This window comes from Marmota marmota, unplaced genomic scaffold, assembly GCF_001458135.2.
Source record: "Marmota marmota marmota unplaced genomic scaffold, marMar, whole genome shotgun sequence".
NCBI lineage: Eukaryota > Metazoa > Chordata > Mammalia > Rodentia > Sciuridae > Marmota > Marmota marmota.
The window spans coordinates 25,476,569-25,499,339 of NW_025999932.1; the positions used below are offsets into that span (position 1 = coordinate 25,476,569).

The following is a 22,771-nucleotide window of genomic DNA, read 5'->3' on the forward strand; positions in this document are numbered from 1 at the left end:
CCCTCCCTCTCTCTCTCTCCCCATCCTCTTTAAAAAAAAAAAACCTTGCTGAAGAGACATTTCCCAATTTTAACACAAACAAGAGTCATCAGAAATAATAAAAAGCAAAATAAAACTGCCAACTGTCAGTTATAGACAACAAAATAAGTATGTTTAAAATGATGAAAAGCATTAAAAAGGAATTTTAAACAAAGGAAATAGAAATCTTAAGTAGCATAAATAAAAATAAATCCACAGAAAGATAATTTGCAGTGAAACTGCTTAGTGCCAAAGACAGAAAATAAAGTCTTAAAAACAATGAAAAAGAAAAATTAGCCATAAGCAAAAATCAACTATATTGATAATATAAGCCAGAAGACTAAATAATAGTACTACTAATATTACCTTCAAAACAAATAACTACCAACCCAGTTACCTATACTGAAAGAGCATTTAAGAGTGACAATATTAACTTTTTTGAAAATAAAAATAGTTTACATTTATAGAGACCGTTGCTGTAAGAACTACTAAATACACTTCAGCAAAGATGAAACTGAATCCAGAAAAAGTAAAGTGCAAGGAATGGAAAACAAAACAATTGGTAAAAATGTGGATAAATCTAAATAAGCATTTTATTCACTCGTTCTTTCAACAAATAGTTACTGAATGCCTACACTGTGCCAGACACTGTTCTTGGTGCTGGGGATAGAGCAGTGGGCAAATCTAAGGCCCCAACTTTTTATGTCTTACAATCAATAAACACATACAATTTACTATCAGATAGCAGTAAGTGCTGTGCAGAAATATAATGCAGACTAAGGAACAGAGCAGTGATGAGTGAAAGGGTAAATATTTTAAACAGAGTGGTCAAGATAAGACTCTGGGTGAAATGTGAACAATCGCATGGGATGGGAGTGTGTAATGAAACCTGCAAACCTTTCCTGACACATCCTATGTGCCAGGCTGTTCTTTATACTTCACTTGCATTAAATCATTTAATTCTCACATTAACCCTGTGAGGTAACTGTCATAACTGATCCCAATTGACAGAGCAGGAAAATGAGGAAGAGGCTGAAAGGCTCATCCTCACGGACACTAAGTGGCAGAGCTAGAGTGACAACCCTTGTAGCTGGTTAATTATCAGGCTCTGTGCAAAGGAAACAGCTTTCCTAGAACATGAGCTCCTGCAGGCAAAGCCCTTCCTCCCACCTGTCTCTACATCCATGATGCCCCCACGAAAGAAATGCCAGGGGTGTCAGGCTGAACTGGACACAGAAAGAATGAAAAAAGAAGGAATTACAGAGGTCACATTCAGAAAAGGGGAAAGCAAATAATGTAATGCCACAGAAACCAAGAAGGAGAAGAGATGGTAAACATTAAATGTTACAAAGGTGAAAAGGAGTTAAGTTCTAAGAAAAGGCATTCCATTATTGAATTAGGAAGTTATTCAATATCTTCAAGAGTCAGTCGCTGTGCTGCAATAACTGAAGATCCACGATTTCTAGTAACTAAGGGGGAAAGGAAATAGATGTAGACTTTACAGTGTATAGCAATTTGCCAAAGGAACAAAAGGGGAAATGACAGTGGCTAAAGTGCAGCAAGGCAAAGATTTTTCCAAGAACAATGTAAAAATAATGTGTTATGGCTTCATTCTGACTTACCACTATCTTGTTCCCACTCCTTAGTTTATCTCTAATGATTACAATTTCTATCTTTCAGTTGCCTTTTCTGTAACATAAAAAAAAAAAAGATAGAAATACCAAGTTTTTAGGTACTCGTTGTAATAAATACTTAGAATTCCAAAACATAAATTTCAAATGAGTGACTACTGAGTTCTATAACGTAAGAAAAATGCTCCCTAGAGTTTACTTACATAAAAGAAATACTCTAAAAATAAAATAAAAAGGCCAAATTGAATGTCCACCCACCCTAGGACACTTCCAATTACAATTCAGACCCTGTTCCCTCTGTGCTCACCCTCAGATGGTCTTGTTTGCTTTTGCCTTCCTCAGTGAAATGATCACAAAAGAACTTGCACAAGCTGTCACCTCCATATCTGCCCACCACTCTGCACCAACTGCCTGCCCTGCTGTGACTGAGCCAGCTGCTCTCGCGCTCCCTCTACATGTGCACTAGATCCACCTCGTCTACTCAAAGACTGCTTCTGAAGTTGTGCATTTTGCCCACGTATCATCTATTTTCCCCTCTGTACCACAGCATATAAAAATTCTGTTATTCCCCTCATCTCTAAATAATAAAACTTGACTCCTATCTTCCCCAACTACCACTCAATTTCTTTCTTTCTTCAGCAAGACTCACTAAAAGAATTTGTCTTCAGTTCCTCTCTTCCCAATCTCTAGACACCTCCGTTATTTTCTACCACTCTACCAAACTATGCTCTGAAGATGATCACCAGTGAGCTCCTGCTGCTAAAGCCAATCCAATCTCTGTCCTTATCCTATTTGACCTACATGCAGCATTTGATAAAGTAACCTGAGACTTTAAACATTTGGTTTCTTCTTCTAAAACATACGGTGTTAACAATATTGCCTATTGTACAGGGTGGTTGTGAAAATTAAATAAGAAATAAGCCATGAAAGAGTTTATTAGCAGAATAAGAACAATTAATGTTAATTATTACTCTGGTTAGACAACCCTGTTACCTATATTCTACTCAAAAGTCAAAAACAGAGTCCATCCCATAATTTAGAATCAGAATTTTAGAAAATAATATGACTCCAGAATGTTAAGAAAATTACTATAACTTCAACCTACGAACAGTATTAGACAAATAACCTAATCCATCACATAAAGATTGACGTTAGGGCTGGGGATGTGGCTCAGCAGTAGAGCACTTGCCTAGCGTGTGCAAAACCCTGGGTTCGATCCTCAGCACCACATAAAAATAAAGGTATTGTGTCCAACTACAACTAAAAAAAAAAAGATTGACCTTAAAATTTCTACCTCAGCCTTAGTTGCTGTTGATTCCTAAATACTACTTATCCCAATCTCTCTCAAAGTCTGGTTCTCATTTCTAATTCCTATTCAACAGCTTGGTCTAAATTTAATTATCTGTTCCAATTTTTCTCCACTTCGCTATATCTTATTAATGACCAAATCCAGTCCATTCTACCTCAGCAATGGCTCTCACAGCCATCTACAAGATGAAATGCTAAAAAGGGCAGAAACCATGTCTTTCTTCCTCCCACTATATGTGGACAGGATCTCCTGGCACAGTACTTATAAGACATCAAGCTTTCTAAGATGCTTATTTTCTCTTATCAGTTTCTCAAGGTCAAGGGCTATAGGCTTTTTATTTGCTGCACCTTCAGGGCCAAAGACAATGTCTAGCATATGATGATATTTATGAAATACATGTTGGATAGGTCAATGATACAGTAGTTTTCTTCCTAAGACTTCAAAAGAGTTTTTCAAAGCAATCTCATTATGATATACACTTCACAAAGGGAAAAAGAGTTCACAGAAAAGTGAACTTGCAGGATGCCTCCAATAATTAAATTGATACAAAGACTTGCTCTCCAATCTTCTAATCCCAGGAAAATAACTAAGTCTGAACCTAGGTAAAATACTTGTACAGATGAGATGGTAGTTTGCTCTCTACCAGTACTTGACTTTGGGCTTAACTGATCTTTTGACTGCAGACTGGGTTTTTAAATGCCACAAGTTACTTAATCTATTTGGGTACCCAAAGAAACATAAGACAACAACTTTAATACCAAGTCGGTAAGAACTTCCTCTTTGCTGAAATTCTCTAAAATAGCACTGATTTGTTTAAAAAAAAAAAAAAAAAAAAAAAGAAAGAAAACAAATCAATCTTCTCATATGTATGTACACAGAAACATATCATACTATAACTTCCCTGGGACTGATGATACAACATCAGAAGGTCTACTTGACTTTTAGTCAACTGATATAAAATAAGCCAAATGATTAATTTCAGCTTGTACACTATTCTCACTCCCACCAATCCCAAAATATATAATTTTTTTTAAAAAATTACCACATGGAAAAGTAAATTGTAACAGCCCTTATGGAGAATGCTATGAGGGCTCCTCAAAACATTAAAAATAAAACTACCATTTGGGGCTGGGGATGTGGCTCAAGTGGTAGCGCGGTCGCCTGGCATGTGTGCAGCCCGGGTTCAATCCTCAGCACCACCTACAAACAAAGATGTTGTGTCCGCCGAAAACTAAAAAATATTAAAATTCTCTCTCTCATCTCTCTCTCTCTCTTAAATAAATAAATAAATAAATAAATAAATAAATAAATAAATAAATAAAACTACCATATAGCAATCCCACTTCTGAATATACATTCAAAGAAACAATCTAAATATCTGTCAACAGGTGAATGAAATAGCATTCAGTTTTTAAAAATAAGGAAATCCTGATATTTGCAATAACATGGATGAATCTGGAGGACATGCTAAGGAAAAACTAAATAAGCTACAGAAAGACAAATCCTGCTTGATTACTTATATATGGACTCTGAAATAGTCAAAACTCATAGAAACAGTAGAATGGTGGTTACCAGAAGCTTAAGGGAAAGGGAAATTTTGTGAGGCTATAACAGAATACCTGAGTTTGGATAATTCATAAAGAACAGATTTATTTCTTATAGTTCTGAAAGCTGGGAAGTTTAAAATTAAGGGGCTCACATGTGACAAGGGCCTCCCTGCTTCATCATTTCATAGATGGAAGGTAAAAGGGCAAGACAGCACTAAAGAGCAAGAGGGGCCTTCTATAACAAGCCCATTCCCAGGATAACATTTATTAGGCCAAGTCCTCATGGCCTAATCACATCTTAAAGGTCCCATTTCTCAATGTTGTTGCACTGGGGATCAAGTTTCCAACACATAAGCTTTGAGGGCACATTCAAACTACAGAAAGAACGATGTTGGTCAAGAAGTGCAAAGTTTCAGTTGTACAAGGTAAGTTCTAGAGATCTAACACACAGCAAAGTAACTATCATTAACAATATTGTATCATATATTTGGAATTTACTAAGCTTGTAGATTTTAAGTGTTCTCACCACAAAAAGAAAAAGGTAATAAATATGCTAACTAGCTTAATTGTGGTGACTATTTCACAAAGTATACGTATATCAAATCATTAAGTTGTACATCTTAACTATATACAATTTTTATTGTCAATTATATTTCAATAAAGCTGGAAAAAAGAATTACTTACCACATTTATTTTTATTTTTATACTGAACAAAGGTAATTAATTGAATATATGCTATTTCAAATACTATTCTAAAAAAGAAAAGTCATGGCCTCATGTTTTAGGTCTCACTAGGACAGATCATCTCATTGAAGAGAATGTACTTAATAAACCTACATGCAAAATATCATGAAAATCATTTCATTAATACAATAAACTCTTTAACTTAGGATATTAAGAATGATCTGGAGGCCTCCTCTCTTTTGGAGTTTAATTCTGATACTGCTATTACTTCCTTTCATGAACCTACTTTTACAGTTCCATTTCTTCAAATTTAAGGCAATGAATCTATTTTAAAAGATTGCTTTGATTTATCCAAGCAGCTGCTGGTGATTTAAAACACGATCATGATTAAATTCAGCAGACCCATGACACAGACACACAATGCAGCAAAACCACTTGTGAAAAACCATAGTATAATATCACCCAGGTATGCAGCCACAAGGAAGGAGGAGAAATTTTGTTAGAGGTCAATGAAGTAAAAAGGATAGAACCAAAAACAGGGCTACCACATTATTGGTTAAAGCCAAACACATAAGCTGCATACCTGAAATGCTTTGTGTAAAATTAAGGTGAAAGTAAATGATATTTTCCTATTCTCACAGTTACCAGGGCGAGGGAGTTTTAAACTTCATAGAGTAGAGTGGATACCAAGTTAAGATATGGGTTCAAATCCTGACTCTAACATTTTCTTGTTCAGATGACTGGAAAAATAATAAACTTGATAAGCTTCAATTTTCTCAGATGAAACTTGGGTTCACAATAATAAATTACCAATGATAATACAGGTTCACAAAATAACAATATCTACTTCATGGGATCGCTGGAAGTTTAAATAAAATAATGCTTATAAAACATACAGTAAATGATCTATAACTATAAACTATCCTTTCCTGAAAATGATCACCAACTTCATGAGGCTTGTGCATTTAAAAATATCCTCTCTGCCAGAATTATTCAAAGTGTTTCAGAAAATTAAGGATTTATGTCAAATTTGCAGGAAGAAAATAAAATTACTTGAGGAATTTTATGAGTGAGGCTGTCATTTTTTATTTGTTGTTCTCTTGTTATTTATCTGAAAAAAAATTATAGTTCTTTATTTCAGAATTGATCATTAATTTTATTTAACATTACATGCTAATTACTGTCTTAAACATTACAGTATTTTATTTAATTCCATGAGATGGATATCCTCATTTTACACACAATGAAAGTTTAGAGAAGGTAAATATCTAAGGTTATAAAGCAAGGAGGTGTCAGAAGTAGAACTCAAACTTGGATCACACGGACTTACGTGTCTTTTCCCTCTTTTCCCATAATTCACTCTCCCCAGGTAAAAAAATTTATTACATATGTCTTACCTGACCTGAAGAAGAACAAAGTTTGTAAAAGGAGAGAAATATTATACAATTCTAACCTCCCATAACTTTGAACCTTAAACTTAAATTTTAATATTTGCTTATTTTATCATCCCTTGTACACATTCTAAGCCACAAACCAGTATATTTTTTGTTAACATTTGCTTTACAGTTATGTCACTGTAACATTGTTGATGACAGACTTGTTGCTTTGCTATGTAAAGATTTTATTCATTAAGTTCGAAAATATTATTATTACTCAAAGTACTAAACATAATCCAACTCTGGTAAAACTTCCTGGAGTTGTCAGATGTTTTCTTATTGTCACTGATATATGTAAAAATGGGATCCCCCCCACAGCCCAGGTAACACAGTCTTAGATTTGCTTTTCTGATCCACAGAGGAAAAACATACATACACATAAGCTTTTTAAAATTTGGAGAAAGGAGATTTGAAGAAATACATTCTGATCCATTCATCTTTCCTCGTGAAAAAGGATTAAGGCTGGGGCTCAGTGGCAGAGCACTTGCCTCACACGAACAAGACACTGGGTTTGATCCTCAGTACCACATAAAAATAAACACATAAAATAAAGGCATGCTGTCCATCTACAACTACAAAAAAAAAAAAAAAGGATTAAAAACCAAGTACAAAAATAAATCAGATCTGAGTATGGGCAGGGAAGGAAGGACAAAAGAACAGGATGCAACCATTCCAGTGTTGCTCTAATGAGGAGTTTCTGGGTCAGTATTCATCAATGGGAAACGTTATCCATAATTTTTTTATTCCGTTTAAGCCATGAATATCAGAGTTTTTATCTGTTGGCACTGTTTCTTTAAATGAATCATGGTGCTCTAGCAATTCAGAACATGTATTCTTTTTTTTTTTTCTTGAAGAGAGAGAATTTTTAATATTTATTTTTTAGTTTTGGGCGGACACAACATCTTTGTTTGTATGTGGTGCTGAGGATCGAACCCGGGCCGCACGCATGCCAGGCAAGCGTGCTACTGCTAGAGCCACATCCCCAGCCCAGAACATGTATTCTTATATTTAGATTTATCGTCAGCTTTTAGTTTCAAACTAGAAATCAATTTCAGAATTAACGACTTCTAAGGGGAAAAAAGTTATTTTATTATACACACATACAGAAATTGTTTCAAGTTCTGAAAGATCACAATGCCATTATTTTTTTTTTCCAGTATTCACTTTGGAACTTCCAAGGTAACAATTCTCTAACCCCTGAGACAGTTTTTGCCTTTTGAGGGATCAGAATCCCCATAATTCAAAACACCTGATGATTACATTGGAGGAAAAAAAATCTACACTTGTCCTTAAAAAATAATCTTCATCTAGTGGTTTTACCATGGGAGTCACAAAATTATCTGTAACTCAGTGGAAAAAATCCTGAAAAAAATAAATTAACCACTTTTCACAGTCCCTTTGAATGTTTTTAGAAAACTTCCAGAGATCAGTGAAACAGATCATCATAGCTACTGACCAAAGGAAAATTTATTTTCTATGATGCAACACTCTGGCCACAATACCACTTCACAATAAAGCCCACAGAAAGTCAAAAGGCGTAAACTAAGATTCTGGTCTAACCTAACATACAAGTCAGGGCACCTCAGGCCTCAATTTCCTCACTTGTAAAATTAAGGGAGTTATTCATTCAACCTTGGTTGAATTCCTACCATATGCCAAATCCTGTGTTAGTAACAGAAATTTGTTACTTGGCTTTTGTTTTATGTAAATAAAACCATGATCATTGCCTTTGCAAAGCTCTTTAATCATGTGAAGAGGAAAATAAATGCAACATGATAACTACTCTGAACAAACTTTTATGCTATGCAGACTAAAAGGACTACAGAGGAAAGCAGTCAGTTGAGCAGAGACTTGAAGAATAAATATGAATTGCTGAGTTAGAGATGGGGATTATGGATATTCCTTAAAGAACGAACACACTGGGTCTAGACAAGAAAACAAAGAGTAAGAAAGAGACTTATATAGATCATGCATAGACTGGTTTTCAGAGAAAACTGGTGGGAGATAAGCGCTTTATACAACACATTGAGAAATCTGATATTAAAAGTCCTTCTACTCTAAGAACCTGTAAATTGTGGGCCCAATAAGATGAATTCAATTCTCCACCATTTCATTTGAAGTAGTGAGTCTCTTTAAGCAACAACAAACAAAAAAAAAACTATCCAAGTTTCTAAATTTTGATGCTAATATTATGCAACCTAAAAAAACCTCTTAACTGACAAATTTTAGGACACCTGTTATTACTACCATTTTAGTAAAGTATTCCAAAAGCAAAATATATATCAAGGGATTTGTTTTTGCTTTTTATCAAATACAAACTTTAAAACAATAAGGTGTAAAAATTATAAGCAAATATTAAATTTATATTCCTCTAAAAATGCTATCTCATACTTTGTTCAAGTAAAGCTTCACTATGAATATCAATTATCTAAAAGTTCCTTAAAAGATATGAAGTCTAAATTTACCTGTGTTCTGCAGGAACAGGAGGCGGCCAAACAGCAGGATCTCTAAATGGTTCTTCTTGACAAGACACAGGGAAATCTGGGGGCTTGTCAATTTTAAAACTTTCTAAAGTGCTGACAATACTTTTAACTTGTTCATATTCTTCCAACAATTCCTGCCGGACCTTAAAATAAAATTAAAAAAAAAAAAGAAAGACAGACTTTATGCTAGAAAACTTTCTAAAGTTTTTATAGACTGTAAATAATTAATTGCAAGTTTTTAAAATGTCATTCAAGGTATGCAAAAATGAATCACTAGAAAATATCACAACAACCACTTTAAACAAAAAAAAACTATTCAGAGTAATATACAGAGAAAGGCAGAGATTGATTTGAAAAAAGACAAAGTTACATACCTTTTCATACGGGAAGTAATTATTTATTTACCATAATGAAACTTTCTTTGTACTAGACTATGATGATCATTAATACAATTTAAAACAAGCAATGTAAATTAGTCACAAGTTAACCATTCCCCAAAATCTGTTATGCTAATCCTTTTAGTATATTTGTAAATAGAATCCAAAAACTTGTCAGCCAAAATTTTCAGGATTTCCTGAGCCCAATATCAGTATGATATGCCTGCCATGAGTTTCTGAAAGTGTGAAGCACTGTAATATTATAAATTACTCAAGTCTGATTCTTTCAGCCTAAATTCTTTCATTTATTTTAACTCAAGATTCCCCCTACATTTAAAAAACGTAACTGAGCACCTATTGTGGAAATTATTGTTTTCAAATTCTGAACCCACATTGATTTTCAAAATAAACAGTTAAAGATTAAAAATTATTATAAATTCATCTTAACAATTCTACTGTTTTTAACCAGAAAGCACATGTTACTGTAAAGCATAACATAAGACATTTTTCTTTGTCTTTAGCTTGAACAACATAATGAAAAGAATATATAAAGAAGTTACAGAACCAAAGAAAAATCTAATCTAGGTGAAATTCAACTGCTAACATATGCAATTACATAATATGCTATACTAAGAGAAATGAACCTTCAGAACCTAATGGAAAGAAACAACAGAAATATCTGAACAAAAATGGCCACTAACACACACAAACCATTCTGCCTGGGGTAGTACAAAGAACAGAACTAAAATTTTCAGCCAAAGTTAAAGCAACCATGGTGTTCTCATTCAACATAATCCGGTAACACTTAAGTTTACCCTCGAAATTTCCCCTCAAAATTTAGCAGAACACTAATTTTTGACTAGTGGAAAAAAAAATCATCAGACATACTTGAAAGGCATTAGCACATGAAATGGAAACTTCAAAGAAAGGCTGACTTTGTACTTTTAATTTTAAAAGGATTTTAAGTCTTAACAATAATTGGAAAACTTATAATTCAAGTTTTTATTATATAATCAAGTTGTATAGTCAAGAGACTGCAAATATATTAATGTTTTTATTAGATTACTGATTCATTTGGATTTTTAAGAAGCCTTTCAAGAAAAAAAAAGTTTAACAAACTATGTCAAAACTACTTGTAAAAATAAAAAACAGAAAGGGCAAGTAGAAATACATCACTTCAAAAATGTGTAGTCAGGCAACACTCATGAAAATTGAAAAAGTTAAAAATAGATTAAATTAAAGTTAAATATCTTCAAAATATACCTTATAAAATACATCATCAAAAACAGATAAACTATTAACTCGATAAGACATCAGAAAGAGTACTTTGAAATGTATTCAGACAAATAAGAACTACTTACAAAATCTCAAACTAATTTTCCAACTCTCATCTCTCAAATATAATAAACCACTGCACCCCAATTCATCAAATGCCTTAACGGGATCTTACCTGATGCCATTTGCCTTTGATGGCTGGGTCTCTGACTGACTGGCAATGTCTCTGAATCTGTTGTATTACCCCCTGGTAATACACCATTGATGAGTCGTAATTTCCAAGAAGTGCATATTCTCTTCCTTTCTTTGCATTGTCACAAATCTCAGCCAAATTCATCTTATTTCAGAGACCTAAACGTAAAATGTGATGACTTTTTAAATGTTTTTAGCACTGACTTTAAAATGTTTTTTAAGGAAATGGGAAGACACTGGGAAGTAATATTGACCAAAGTATATTTTGTACATGTGAATATATAACAAGAAATCCCAAAACTATATGTTATTATAATGTTCCAATAAAAATTTTCAAAAGAAATTTATTTTATCATTCTTTAAAATATCTGCTTGAAACTACTTTGAAAGTCAAAATAGTTATCTTTCATTCTTTGAGGTTACCTGAAATCATCTTATAATACTGAACAAAATTTCCAATTTGGAAAGAACACCCAAGGAAACAGAAGGGAAAGAACTTACACAGCTCTACACTATCGAATTATCTGAAGGCACATGAATTGGACACTAGTTTTCCTTGCTCGTTTATAATCATCAAAAACTACAATAATAGTAAAAATGACTTTGCTTTGCTTTATTCAATTTGTTCTTTACAACATAGAAATAAACATATGAATGTCACATACATATATGAATATGTTACAGTTTCCACTGATGTCAGTTAAAACTACAGAAAATTGGTTTCCACTGAGACTTTTTGGACTCAAGAGGAAGCAAGTCATACATACAGAACACATCTGAAAAACAGTCTATGCTATCATGCATTTAATTAGCCCATACAACTTAAATCTAAACAAAAAACAATGAATTAAACTGTGAACCTTTTCCTGCATCTCAACTTGTAATCTCTTACAATCTTGTATTTCTCTATAGCTTTTGGCGGTCCAAATGACCATCATTAATCTTTCTTTTCTATAAGATGGTAGGAAGAATACCTTCTAAACCTCTGGTTTCCACCAAAGCCCTTGAGCCCAGTAATTCTGGCTTTTCTCCAGGCTTCCCAAAAGACTCCTAGAATCATCTATGGCTTCTATGAAAAAATACTTTCTTCCCCAATACCACAAGAATAGAAGTCCAAAGACACAGAAGACGATATCCTGGGCAAGAATCCAAATTGCACTTCTTTATTTCCTGGAACAGTAAACCAATGAGTCTACCCAGGAGAGAACATCAAAATATTTCTCTATGGCTGACTTTGGTTTGGGTAACTTGACTTCTCCTGACTCTGAATATTTTATGTATTCTTAAGGGGCTCAAAAAATTCTTCTGCAAAATTAACCATAACAAGTTCTAAGTGTATCAACTGGCCAGTACATTCTTAAAAGCAGTTACTTGCTTTCTGTATTTTAAAATACTATTTGCCCCTTATTCAAGTATAAGTTCCTTGAAGGCAGCATTATTTTACTTGGGAATTATACTTGAGTAAACAACACACTACTTCTATGCAGTAAGAAATTTCAATGTTCCAGTGGATTTAGCCACAGAACACAAGACAATCATGGAAAATCTCTTGTCCAACTTTAGAACATTAACACAAAACACTAAGGTTTCGGGCTGGGGATGTGGCTCAAGCAGTAGCATGCTCGCCTGGTTTGCGTGTGGCCCGGGTTTGATCCTCAGCACCACATACAAACAAAGATGTTGTGCCCGCCGATAACTTAAAAAAAATAAATTAATGTTAAAATTCTCCCTCTACCTCTCTCTCTACCTCTCTCTCTCTCTTTAAAAAAAAAAAAAAAAAAGTAAGGTTTCATTATAGTGACTAAGCTGCAATTAATCAGTTCAGTGGAAACAAAGCAGCACCATATATTATTTTCTTCTAAAGTCACTGGGAGACAAAATTAATTAGCATTATTTCTGCTAATAAGTGCAAGTATACAACCATATAGGATTTTTAAAAAATCTTGATGTAAAGAAAGGGACAGCAAACATTTTCTATAAAGGTCTAGACTGTAAATATTCAAGGTTTTGAGGACTCACAAGCAAAACAGAAGACATTATGTAAGTACTTAAATAAGACGACAAAAATTGCCATATTTTCAAGGATGAAATTTGAAATATTATAATACTAATAACAGAGCACAACTTTATGTAGGACAGGTCTCCTAATAAGAAGCATAGAACTCTTTCTAGGGTTAATAATTTACTTAGAATTTAAAGTTAGTGTTTCCTAGCATTAAAATCACTCACAAATGCTCCTGTGTTATTAGTGCTGATCTTTAATAAGATTTTACATATTTCATCTTGGAAAATATCTTTTTTCAAAAAGTACCACTTATGCACTGCCACATATTGATATCAAATCACAAGCATATGATTTCCATTCAGCATGTTCACTGTTTGGAAGGCATTTAAAGAATTTATTCTTCTCTTGGTATTTACCTTTTAGCATATCAGTACACTGCAAATTAAGCACTTCCAATAAAGGTTAAGCAGAAAAGTACCTCTACTGCACACCCAAATAGATTTTGTAATAAGGAAATTTCCTTGCAATTCCATCAGAGACTGAAAAATTCAGCTAAAACTAGCTTGAGCTCTGGTAAACATATCTACAATAACGCTGGGTGGGAATGGAGACCTCGCTTCTTAGTTTTAAATTTTGACAGCATGGAAAGATACACAAAACAGCTTGATATTACTTGTAATTCAAACATTAGTTAGCATTGAAATAACTTTACCATGGTATTAACTTCAATAAGCACTGTTCTGTCTTGTAATTTTAGGTTGGATTCATTAAGAAACATTATCAAGTCCACAGCAAACACTGATTTCTAACACATTCGGTGTTCCATAATAGTAATTGACAGCAGTTCCTCTCATTCAGAAAAAAATTTAATCTCAGCCCTAAGCTTAAAAGTTCACAATAAACCTTATTGTTAAGCCACCAAAATGCTGGAGGTAAGTGAGAATACTCCGTTTCTAACAAAAATTCATGGAACTGACAATTAAGACAGACCACAAGAGTAAATGCTAAAACTGGTCGTTTATCACACAACAGACTCAAATATTCTCTACAAAATACCTAAGAAATACACAAAAAATAACCATAAACTTTAAATATCTTACATTTCGGCAGTTTAAAAAATTTTCCACCTGAGCTTATTTCTGTTCTACCCAAATTTTTACCACCATCAGTTCTAACATATCTTAGCAGATTCCACTTGAGGTAAAATGGAATTAGTGTTTTAACCTTTTGAAAATATTCTTGTCTGTAAGACATTTTTCCACACACACATCCATTAAGATTAATTCTTCAATAACTTCAAACTCAGCATTGACTTCTTAAATAAACAACAACTGAGCAGTACTGGTAACATCTACCAACTCATCAAGAGCCAAGGAAAACCACTCAAAATCATTTGCCTTGTTTTTTAATTGATTAATGATGTCCCCAACTCTTCGAGCAACTGTTCATGCCAAAAGGCTAATAGTTTTAAACAAGTTTATTTTCTCCAGACACAATTCTGTGCCTGCTGCAATCCAACATAATCTAGTTAATCCATCATTGGTAAACAACTTCCTTACTTGATTAACAAATGAGCCACTTGGAAATTCACTCTGGGTGCTGCCACCTCATTTTCATTTTTAAATTTTGTGATGAAATTCTACTGGAATAAGATATTCCTTTTTAAGTTTCTACATTTCCTAACCAATACTTTTTCTCATGAGTTGAGATTTCTATGACGAGTGCTTCATCTAGTAGTGTCAGTCTATGCTGTATTTCTTTAGCATAGCTACAGTGTCGCTGCGTAATAACATAATGCTTTGTCATCTAATTCAATAATCCACACTCCACTGTGTCTTAAAAGCATAACATTCCAAGTTTATTTTTTCATCATTTCTTGTTTTGACATTATAGGTGTATACACTGATAAAACATAAGAGCATAAAGTGCGTACAGTATGGCACTTGAAACACTGATTACAGTGCACCAAAAAGTAGTGAAAGCACTGAGAATGTCACATCTCTGACACAATTACTCAACTCTACCACTCCAGTACAGAAGCAGCCACAGACAATACATAAGCAACTCAATATGGCTGCATTGCAATAAAACTTTACTTAATAGACACTGAACTCTGAATTCATTTAATTTCTACATCACAAAATATCCTTTTTGATTTTTTAAACCATTTTTTAAAATGCAAAAATCATTCCTAGTTCATGGGCCATTCAAACAGCATGCTGGGTTTGGCCCATGGACTCAGTTTGCTAATTATTATATATAGTTTCTATATTTATAATCTCATGTGGGAAGGAAATTAAACCTAAGAGAAGAAGTCAATGAAATAAAAACAGAAAAACAATAGAAAACACTAATGTGATTAAAAGTAAGTTTTTCAGAAAGATCAGTAAAATGAAAAGCCTCTAATAAGGCTGGCCAGGAAATAGGAAAAAAAAAAAAAAAAACACTACCAATATAAGATGAAAGAAGGTTATCACTATAATTAGAGATACTAAAAAGCAAAAGATAGCTTAATGAAACACAAATTCTTTGATAGTCAAAACATACCAACATACCAAAACTTATTTGAAAGGAGTTAACTTATATAAATCTACTTGCCCTATATCAATGAATAAATTGAATTTGTAATTTAATTCTTCCTCCCCCAAAAGATATTCCAGATCCAAATAGCTCTACTAGTGAATTCTACAAAGTACTTAAGGAAAAAAATAAACAAATTATAAACAAACACTCCCAGAAAATAACACTTCTGACTCATGAGAATGTGTGGTGGGTAGGTTGGAACTCAGGGACACTACACCACTCCAGCCCTTTTTATTTTTTCTTTTGAGAATTGGTTTCACTAAGTTGCCCAGGCTGGCCTCAAACTTGTGATCCTCCAGAGTAGCTAGAACTGCGGTCATGTACCACTGCACCAGTCTTAACATATCTTCAAGCCAGCATTACCCTGACACCAAAATCAAAAACATTATAAGAAAACTGCAAACCAATATCCTCATGAACAAAGACACAAAAAATCTTTAAATTTTAATCAATCCAGTAATATATAAAAAGGATAATGACCCAATGGGATTTATTCTAAAAATTCAAGATGGTTTATATTTTAATATCAGTCAAATAATATTATGAAAACATAAACAAAACATTATATCAGCAGATGCAGAATTTGATAAAACTCAACACAATTCATAAACATGCTTATTAGCAAACTAAGAATATAAGAGAATGTCCTCAACCTAGTAAAAGACATCTATGAAATACAGCTAGCCTTGTATTTATTGTGAAAGACTAAATGTTGTCAACCTAAGATCAAGAAGAAGGCCAGAATCCTTGCTTTCACTCTTCTATGCAACATCAGAACCAGAGGTTTTAACCAATGTAATAGATAATAATAAATAAATAAAAAGCATACAGATCAGAAAAGAAGTAAAATCACTTTTATTCACAGACAACATGATTGCTAGTGGAGAAAATCCTAAGGAATCTAAAAATAATTCTAGTAAATGAATTGACCTTAAAAATTCAAGGTCAATGTTCAACTGTATTTGTATCTACTAACAAAAACTGCAAACCAGAATCAAAACAGTGAAAACACTCCAAAGTACTAAATACTCAGAGATGAGTTTAGCAAAATATGTGTAAGATCTGTAAAATAAAAATTACCAAAAACCAAGAGAAATTAAAGATAGCCTAAATTAATGGATGTGTGTGTACAAGTTGCTACGAATTGAAACACTCAAACAGGTAAAATGACAATTACCCTGAAAGCAACCCATAAAAATCGATGCAATCCCAATCCAAATTCCCCAGCAGTCTTTTTCGTTAAAAAAAAAAAAAAAGCTGATTCTAATATTTACATGGAAATAAAAATAACAAAAAAAAATAACATATAGTAGGCAAAACAGTTCTGAAAAACAAGAGTAATGTAGGAGGACTTATACCATCTGATTTCAAAGTATGCCATAAAACTACCGTAATCAAGACAGTGAGTGACTGACATAAACACATAGATCAATGGAACAAATTAGATTCTATATACTTCCAACCTAATTAATTTTTGATAAAGATGTCAAAGTGATTCAATGAAGAAAGGACAATTTTTTCCAACAAAAAGGTGCTTAAACAACTGGATTTCCAGATTTAAAAAAAAAAGTATGAACCTCAACCTTCACTTCACATCATTTACAAAAATGAACTAAAAATTGATTATTGACCTAAATGTAAAGAGTCAAAATTATAAAACTTCTAGTTACAGAGAAGAAAGGAAAAGAAAGTTGTGGGGGGCGGGGGGCAGATCTTATGGAAATCAAAGGGAGATAACTAGAGGAAAGAGACCAAGGGGTGGGAGGAAGTGCTGGGGAGTGATACTGGCCAAATGACATGGCTATGTTGTGTACTGTATGTACAAATACCAACAAATCCCATCAGATGTACAACTATAACAAACCAACAAAAATTGTGAGGGGGGAAAACTATAAAGCTTCCAGAAGTCAACTTACCTCCTAGGTTTTTGCTTTGTATGTTTTTTGTTTTTTGTTTTTGCCCCATGTCTCCAAGCCCCAATTCCCACAGGAAACAGGGCCAGGTTAACATCCAAATATGCAGTAGGCTGAATTACAGGAAAGGAACCCTAAGTTTACAAAACCTGAATCTATTATAGAGAACAGTATGTATGTCTACCCTTTATACCAAAGGGAGATACTGTATCTTCCAAGGCTGAAAGCAAATCTGAGCTTTGCTCTGAGGAGAGTCACTTTATCCAACCTATAAAGCTACTGGACTGGCACCTCCCTTCATTCTGGAAAGTCCCTCTGCCACTTCCATTTTTCCTTTTTTATGTATCATGTCTTTCTTTTGCTTGGTTTTTTTCCTTACTTTTATGAAGCACATTTCTACTGATCCCAGTATTCATTATAAACTCCTACAAGGTATACTGTAATTTTGCTTTTAACCATACTTTTGAAATTTAGAATTTAAAAAAAAACTCCTTTAATATAAATTAGAAGAGTTTCTAGGGCTTTTTACAGGTTAAATTAAATCTAAAGAAGACATGTTTTAGCAATCTCTAATATTTGACAACACTTCTTATTTTGAGTTTACCATGTATTCAAAACATGAATTCCACATCTTATAATATCTACTGTTGACATGATCCAGTAATGTTGCCCTTTATGGAAGGACCCAAGTACTACTTTTAAGGAGAGTTCTATTTCAGATTGAAAAGAGCTTAGTTCAAGTTCATATTCAGACCAAGAAGAAGGCACACTGCTTTATTTGGTCCCAGAAAATTAATTATGTGTCACTCTTTCATGACACAGATATAAACATAACACACAAAGTCATGGTTTCAACCTCTCTCTTCAGCTCCATCTCACACAGATATAAACATAACACACAAAGTCATGGTTTCAACCTCTCTCTTCAGCTCCATCTCTAACCACTCCCTTCTCTTTGTGAACTACCATCCTCCACAAGGTGCACACACAAGCGTTCTCTCCACACATATTTGAATTAGTTCCTTATACAAGACCCATATAACTAAAAAATTAAAAGGTGGCTTATATCTAGAACATAAGCCCACTTGGGATGTCATTAATTTAATTCTTATTTAATTAAATAATAATATTTTCAATTATTTTGTTTCCACAGTAATGGTTTTTAATAGGAAAGAAAACATCTTTTCCAACTAATTTTATGAGAGCAAGATCTAATTCAGTTATAATACATAGGAGGCAAAGAAAAAAATTCTGCTTTAAATTATTTTCATTCTCACATATTTTTCTCATATTGCTCCTTTTCCTTTTATGAACTATAAACACCTGAAAGTAGATGCTTATTTTAGAAACAATGAAACAGTCTCAACTATAGTAATGTGAAGTAAATAACACTAGTTATTAAGTGTATCAAAAAAATCAAGTTTGATTTTCAGCATTTTATACAATACTGAATTCCACTAATGTGTCTAGGTTTCACATATTTAAAATAAAATGTTTCCCCAAATCACCAAAGTCCAATTTACTTCATGCAAAGTCTAGTTTATTTTATGCAATTAAGAAAACACATAACCACAACTTCTCAAATTAATGCATCTTGAAGTTACGTTTCAGTAGCAATAAACTAACATACTATGTGATTACTTATTTTAAATACTTAACTTTGAAAATCCCAATACCTCCCCTTTCTTTATGTTGGGTAATACTCTCAAGGACCATAGCTTGCCCTGAATATAGCTTAATCACAAACCCAGAGATAAGAAAAGACCAATAGCAATGAAGCCTTTTCATTTATTCCCTTCCCTGAACTCACAGCTTAAATACTTCACAAACAGAAACAGCTGGCCATGGAACAAAAAAATCTAGAGCTTAAATATTTCTCAGAAGTAACCACAGTAATTTCTGCCCATGTACTAAATTCATTGGCATCTTTAACACATTACTAAAGGTAGAAAATGTGTTTCCTCTGACACTTTGACTCAAGATCACAACTTAAGACCTGGGGTTGTGACTCAGTGGTAGAATGTTCACCTAGCATGAGGCATGGGTTCGATCTTCAGTACCACATAAAAATAAAATAAAGATATTGTGTCTACCTAAAGATATAAAATAAATATTTTTAAAAAAAGATCTCAACTGTAAATTTTATCTTAAATGCATAAACAACTTTCAAATATGAAAATTATAGTAACAGTTATTGTATACTTGCTCCACAGCAGGCAATGATAAAAATGGCTTTCTAGCCATGATCTCATTTAACCCTCACTACACTATAAAACAAAAACAGTTACCCTTCCATTTAATAAAGGAGGCAGCTGAGGCTCATAGATCCTGAATTTGAATCAAGTTGTGACTAAGTGAGAGCCTTCCTGGCTCTTTATACTCTACTACCTCAAGTTCCTCCAAAATACATCAGTTCCTTTAAAGTTATACAGCTAGAAAAAATAAAGGGATTAGTAGAGATTTTAGAAATAAGCTATGTTTCCTATATAATTAAAAGTTATTTCCTTCTTAGTCTCAGTGTCTTGAATGATATAAAACTTTTAAAACCATCTGCTTCATATTACTTTATCCCATAGTTTTTAAGCAATCAATATATTGTCATATTTATTTGCTCATCCATTCATCATTCAATCTACACCACTGAGTAAGCACCTAAGTTATTATGCAATTACCTATGTATTTGTAAGAAACTATGTAAGGACATGTGGAGTTTACTAACATAATTCCTGACTTCAAAAAATATATAATAATACTGTATTAGTCAGCTTTTCATAACTGTCACAAATATCTGAGAAAAACAACTTAAAGGAGGAATGTTTTCCTTGGCTCAGTCAGTCTATGGTCAGCTGGTTTCAAGGAAGAAACATTACTGTAGAAGGACATGACGAGGAAAACTGCTCACCTCATGGCAGGTGGAAACAGAGAGACAAGAAGGAAGGGGCCCCAACAAGAAACACCAGGGCATGCCCTAGTGGCCTTCCTCCAAACTTGCCCAATCACCTGTGTTTCCATAACTTTCCACTACTCCATTCTGCTATCAATGGATTAATCCACTGATGAGATAAGAATTATCATGATCCAATCATCTTCCAAAGCTCATCTCTGTACATTGCTACACTGGGGACCACACTTTCAACACATGAGCCTTTGGGAGACATTCCAGGCCTAAACCATAATAAATACAAAGGAAATATTATAATAACAACTATATTCATTATCAGAAAATATGTGTCAAATACTGCTTTCATCTATATTCTCCCTTAGGTAGGAAAGAAAACAAAACAGAACTTACCGATTCCCTTTCTCATTCATTTCCTCTTCCTACATCCTAGTCATCAAGAAAAATAGAAAGAATAGGAAAACATGGGACAGAAAAAAATACTGAAATATAAAGACACTCATGGGAACAGAGGGATAAATAAGAATAAAGGAACATACTGAAATACAGCAAATGAAGTTATATTATTTGTCCCTACTGAAAACTGTGAAAAGAAATAAAATATATTAAGTGATGAAAGCTATGAAAGAAATAAAATAAACTGTTTTGGGGAGACTATCTCCTTTAAAAACACAAGCATACACCACAACTAAATTACTTATTGAGCATTGACTAGACCAAGGATCCTTTGAGAAAAGAGTCAAAGCTTATTTGTGTATTGCCAGAGGTTGGTACCATGTTCAATATACAGACAAGTGTTTCTTAAAATGCAAGGCATATTTACTTGACAAATGTCCATAAAATTACATTAAGAATTCTAAAATACCTTGGAACATAAATACAACTGGTATTTAGTAACCAAGCATAAAATTATAAAACACAAAAACAATACCTAGATAAAATTAAAAACTATTAAAGTGTTAACTAAAAATAGCTTCACACCAAAAAAATACTTATAAAGAATGAAAATTTCAAACTAAAGCCCATTTTTCAATAGGCTGCTTAATAGGAGCTTTATTGATTACTAATGGACAGAAACAAAGCTAGAAAGGACTTCAAAGGTCATTTGTTCCCCTTCCCTACCTTCAATTAGCACCACCATCAAACCAGTCCTAGCAAAAGAAACATACTTAAAAAAGACAGCCAGGGGTATTTACCCCACCTTGGAAAAGGACTCCATTTTTTAACCACTCTCACAATGCCTTGAATTTATTTGGCAACTGTCTATTACAGTTAGTGAAAGGAAAGCGAGGAACTGGAGACAGAGACCAGGCAGAGAGTTTATTTGTCAAGATGACAAATCAAAGGCCATCTCTCCAAAAACAGAGGCAAAACAGGCTTGGGGTTCAGGACTCTTAAGGGGCAGGAGAAGGAATTAGAGCCAGGCAGGTCTTAATTCGGTTAAGGGTGGAGTTGGTATGAGGCAGTGGTGAGCCTTTCTCCGGAATGCCCTTGAGCAGGAAATAGAAATTTTTCTTAAAATGGTGGCTGTCACTTAAGACGGCCATCCAGATGCTAAGCAAGGACCTTACAATTAGTTTATTAGGCATTCTATGGCATACATTCCCTAGTTCTACCATTTATAAGTATAGCTATCACTGGAGAGAAAAATGTTTAATATTGCTGAGTGTATTAAAATATGCACATTTTTATTCGCAAACTGATGCTCAAATATCAGTGAAATTAGATTATACCTCAGACTAGAAATGAGTTATAGCCAGAGAATCAAAGAATTTTAGAGCTATTGAGATTTCATACCATCCAGTAGAACTTCCTGTTTTTTTGAAGACAAAAATACATTACTGTTAAGACTATAAAATAACACAGCATTTAAGGAAGCTTCATTTTGGGGAGGAAAAAAAAGTTTAATTATAAAATCAAATCATTATTTTATAATGTAACTACTAGTGGATATACCTGCTTAACATAAAATGTAAAATCATAGAACATGCCCTTTTTCTCAGAACAAAGTTGCTACACTGTTAGTGATGGGAGGAAAGATGGGGAAGAGAAAGATGTTGTTATGGAGTAGCTTATGGTTTATCTCCATTAAACTGTTTAATCTTTCCCCAAAAAAAAAAGTATTAACACCCTTTATGAGATAAAAAGAACAGGTTTGAAAAGTTGTCGATAATCACACAGAAAATGAGCTATAGTTCTAGAATTAGACAACAAATCTGTTTAACATCTTCCACTGCCTCACATTCAGTAAATAATACTTAGGGAAACATTCTTCATATAAAAAACATCGTTGTAAATATTGAGAAAATAAAGTATTGAACAAAAGGTAAATAAGAACATTTCTAACTTTACTGTTAAATTTATGAAAAACAGACAATAATTATTAGCTAAATGGACAAATCTTTCTTTTTTTTTTTTC

General features: G+C 33.3%; 1 protein-coding gene across 6 annotated transcripts in view; it reads right to left on the minus strand.

The window, feature by feature from the left end:
• The window catches only part of Katnal1 (katanin catalytic subunit A1 like 1), a 91,715-nt gene that overhangs the window by 54,790 nt on the left and 14,154 nt on the right, over positions 1-22,771 (minus strand). For all 6 annotated transcript variants that reach the window (XM_048800782.1, XM_048800778.1, XM_015484183.2 and 3 more), the window contains 2 exons: positions 10,936-11,111; positions 9,091-9,251 (listed from right to left, as the gene is read on the minus strand). In XM_048800782.1, the coding sequence (XP_048656739.1) occupies positions 9,091-9,251; positions 10,936-11,097 (323 nt within the window). In that variant the 5' untranslated portion in view covers positions 11,098-11,111. The remainder of the gene's footprint in view (positions 1-9,090; positions 9,252-10,935; positions 11,112-22,771) is intronic.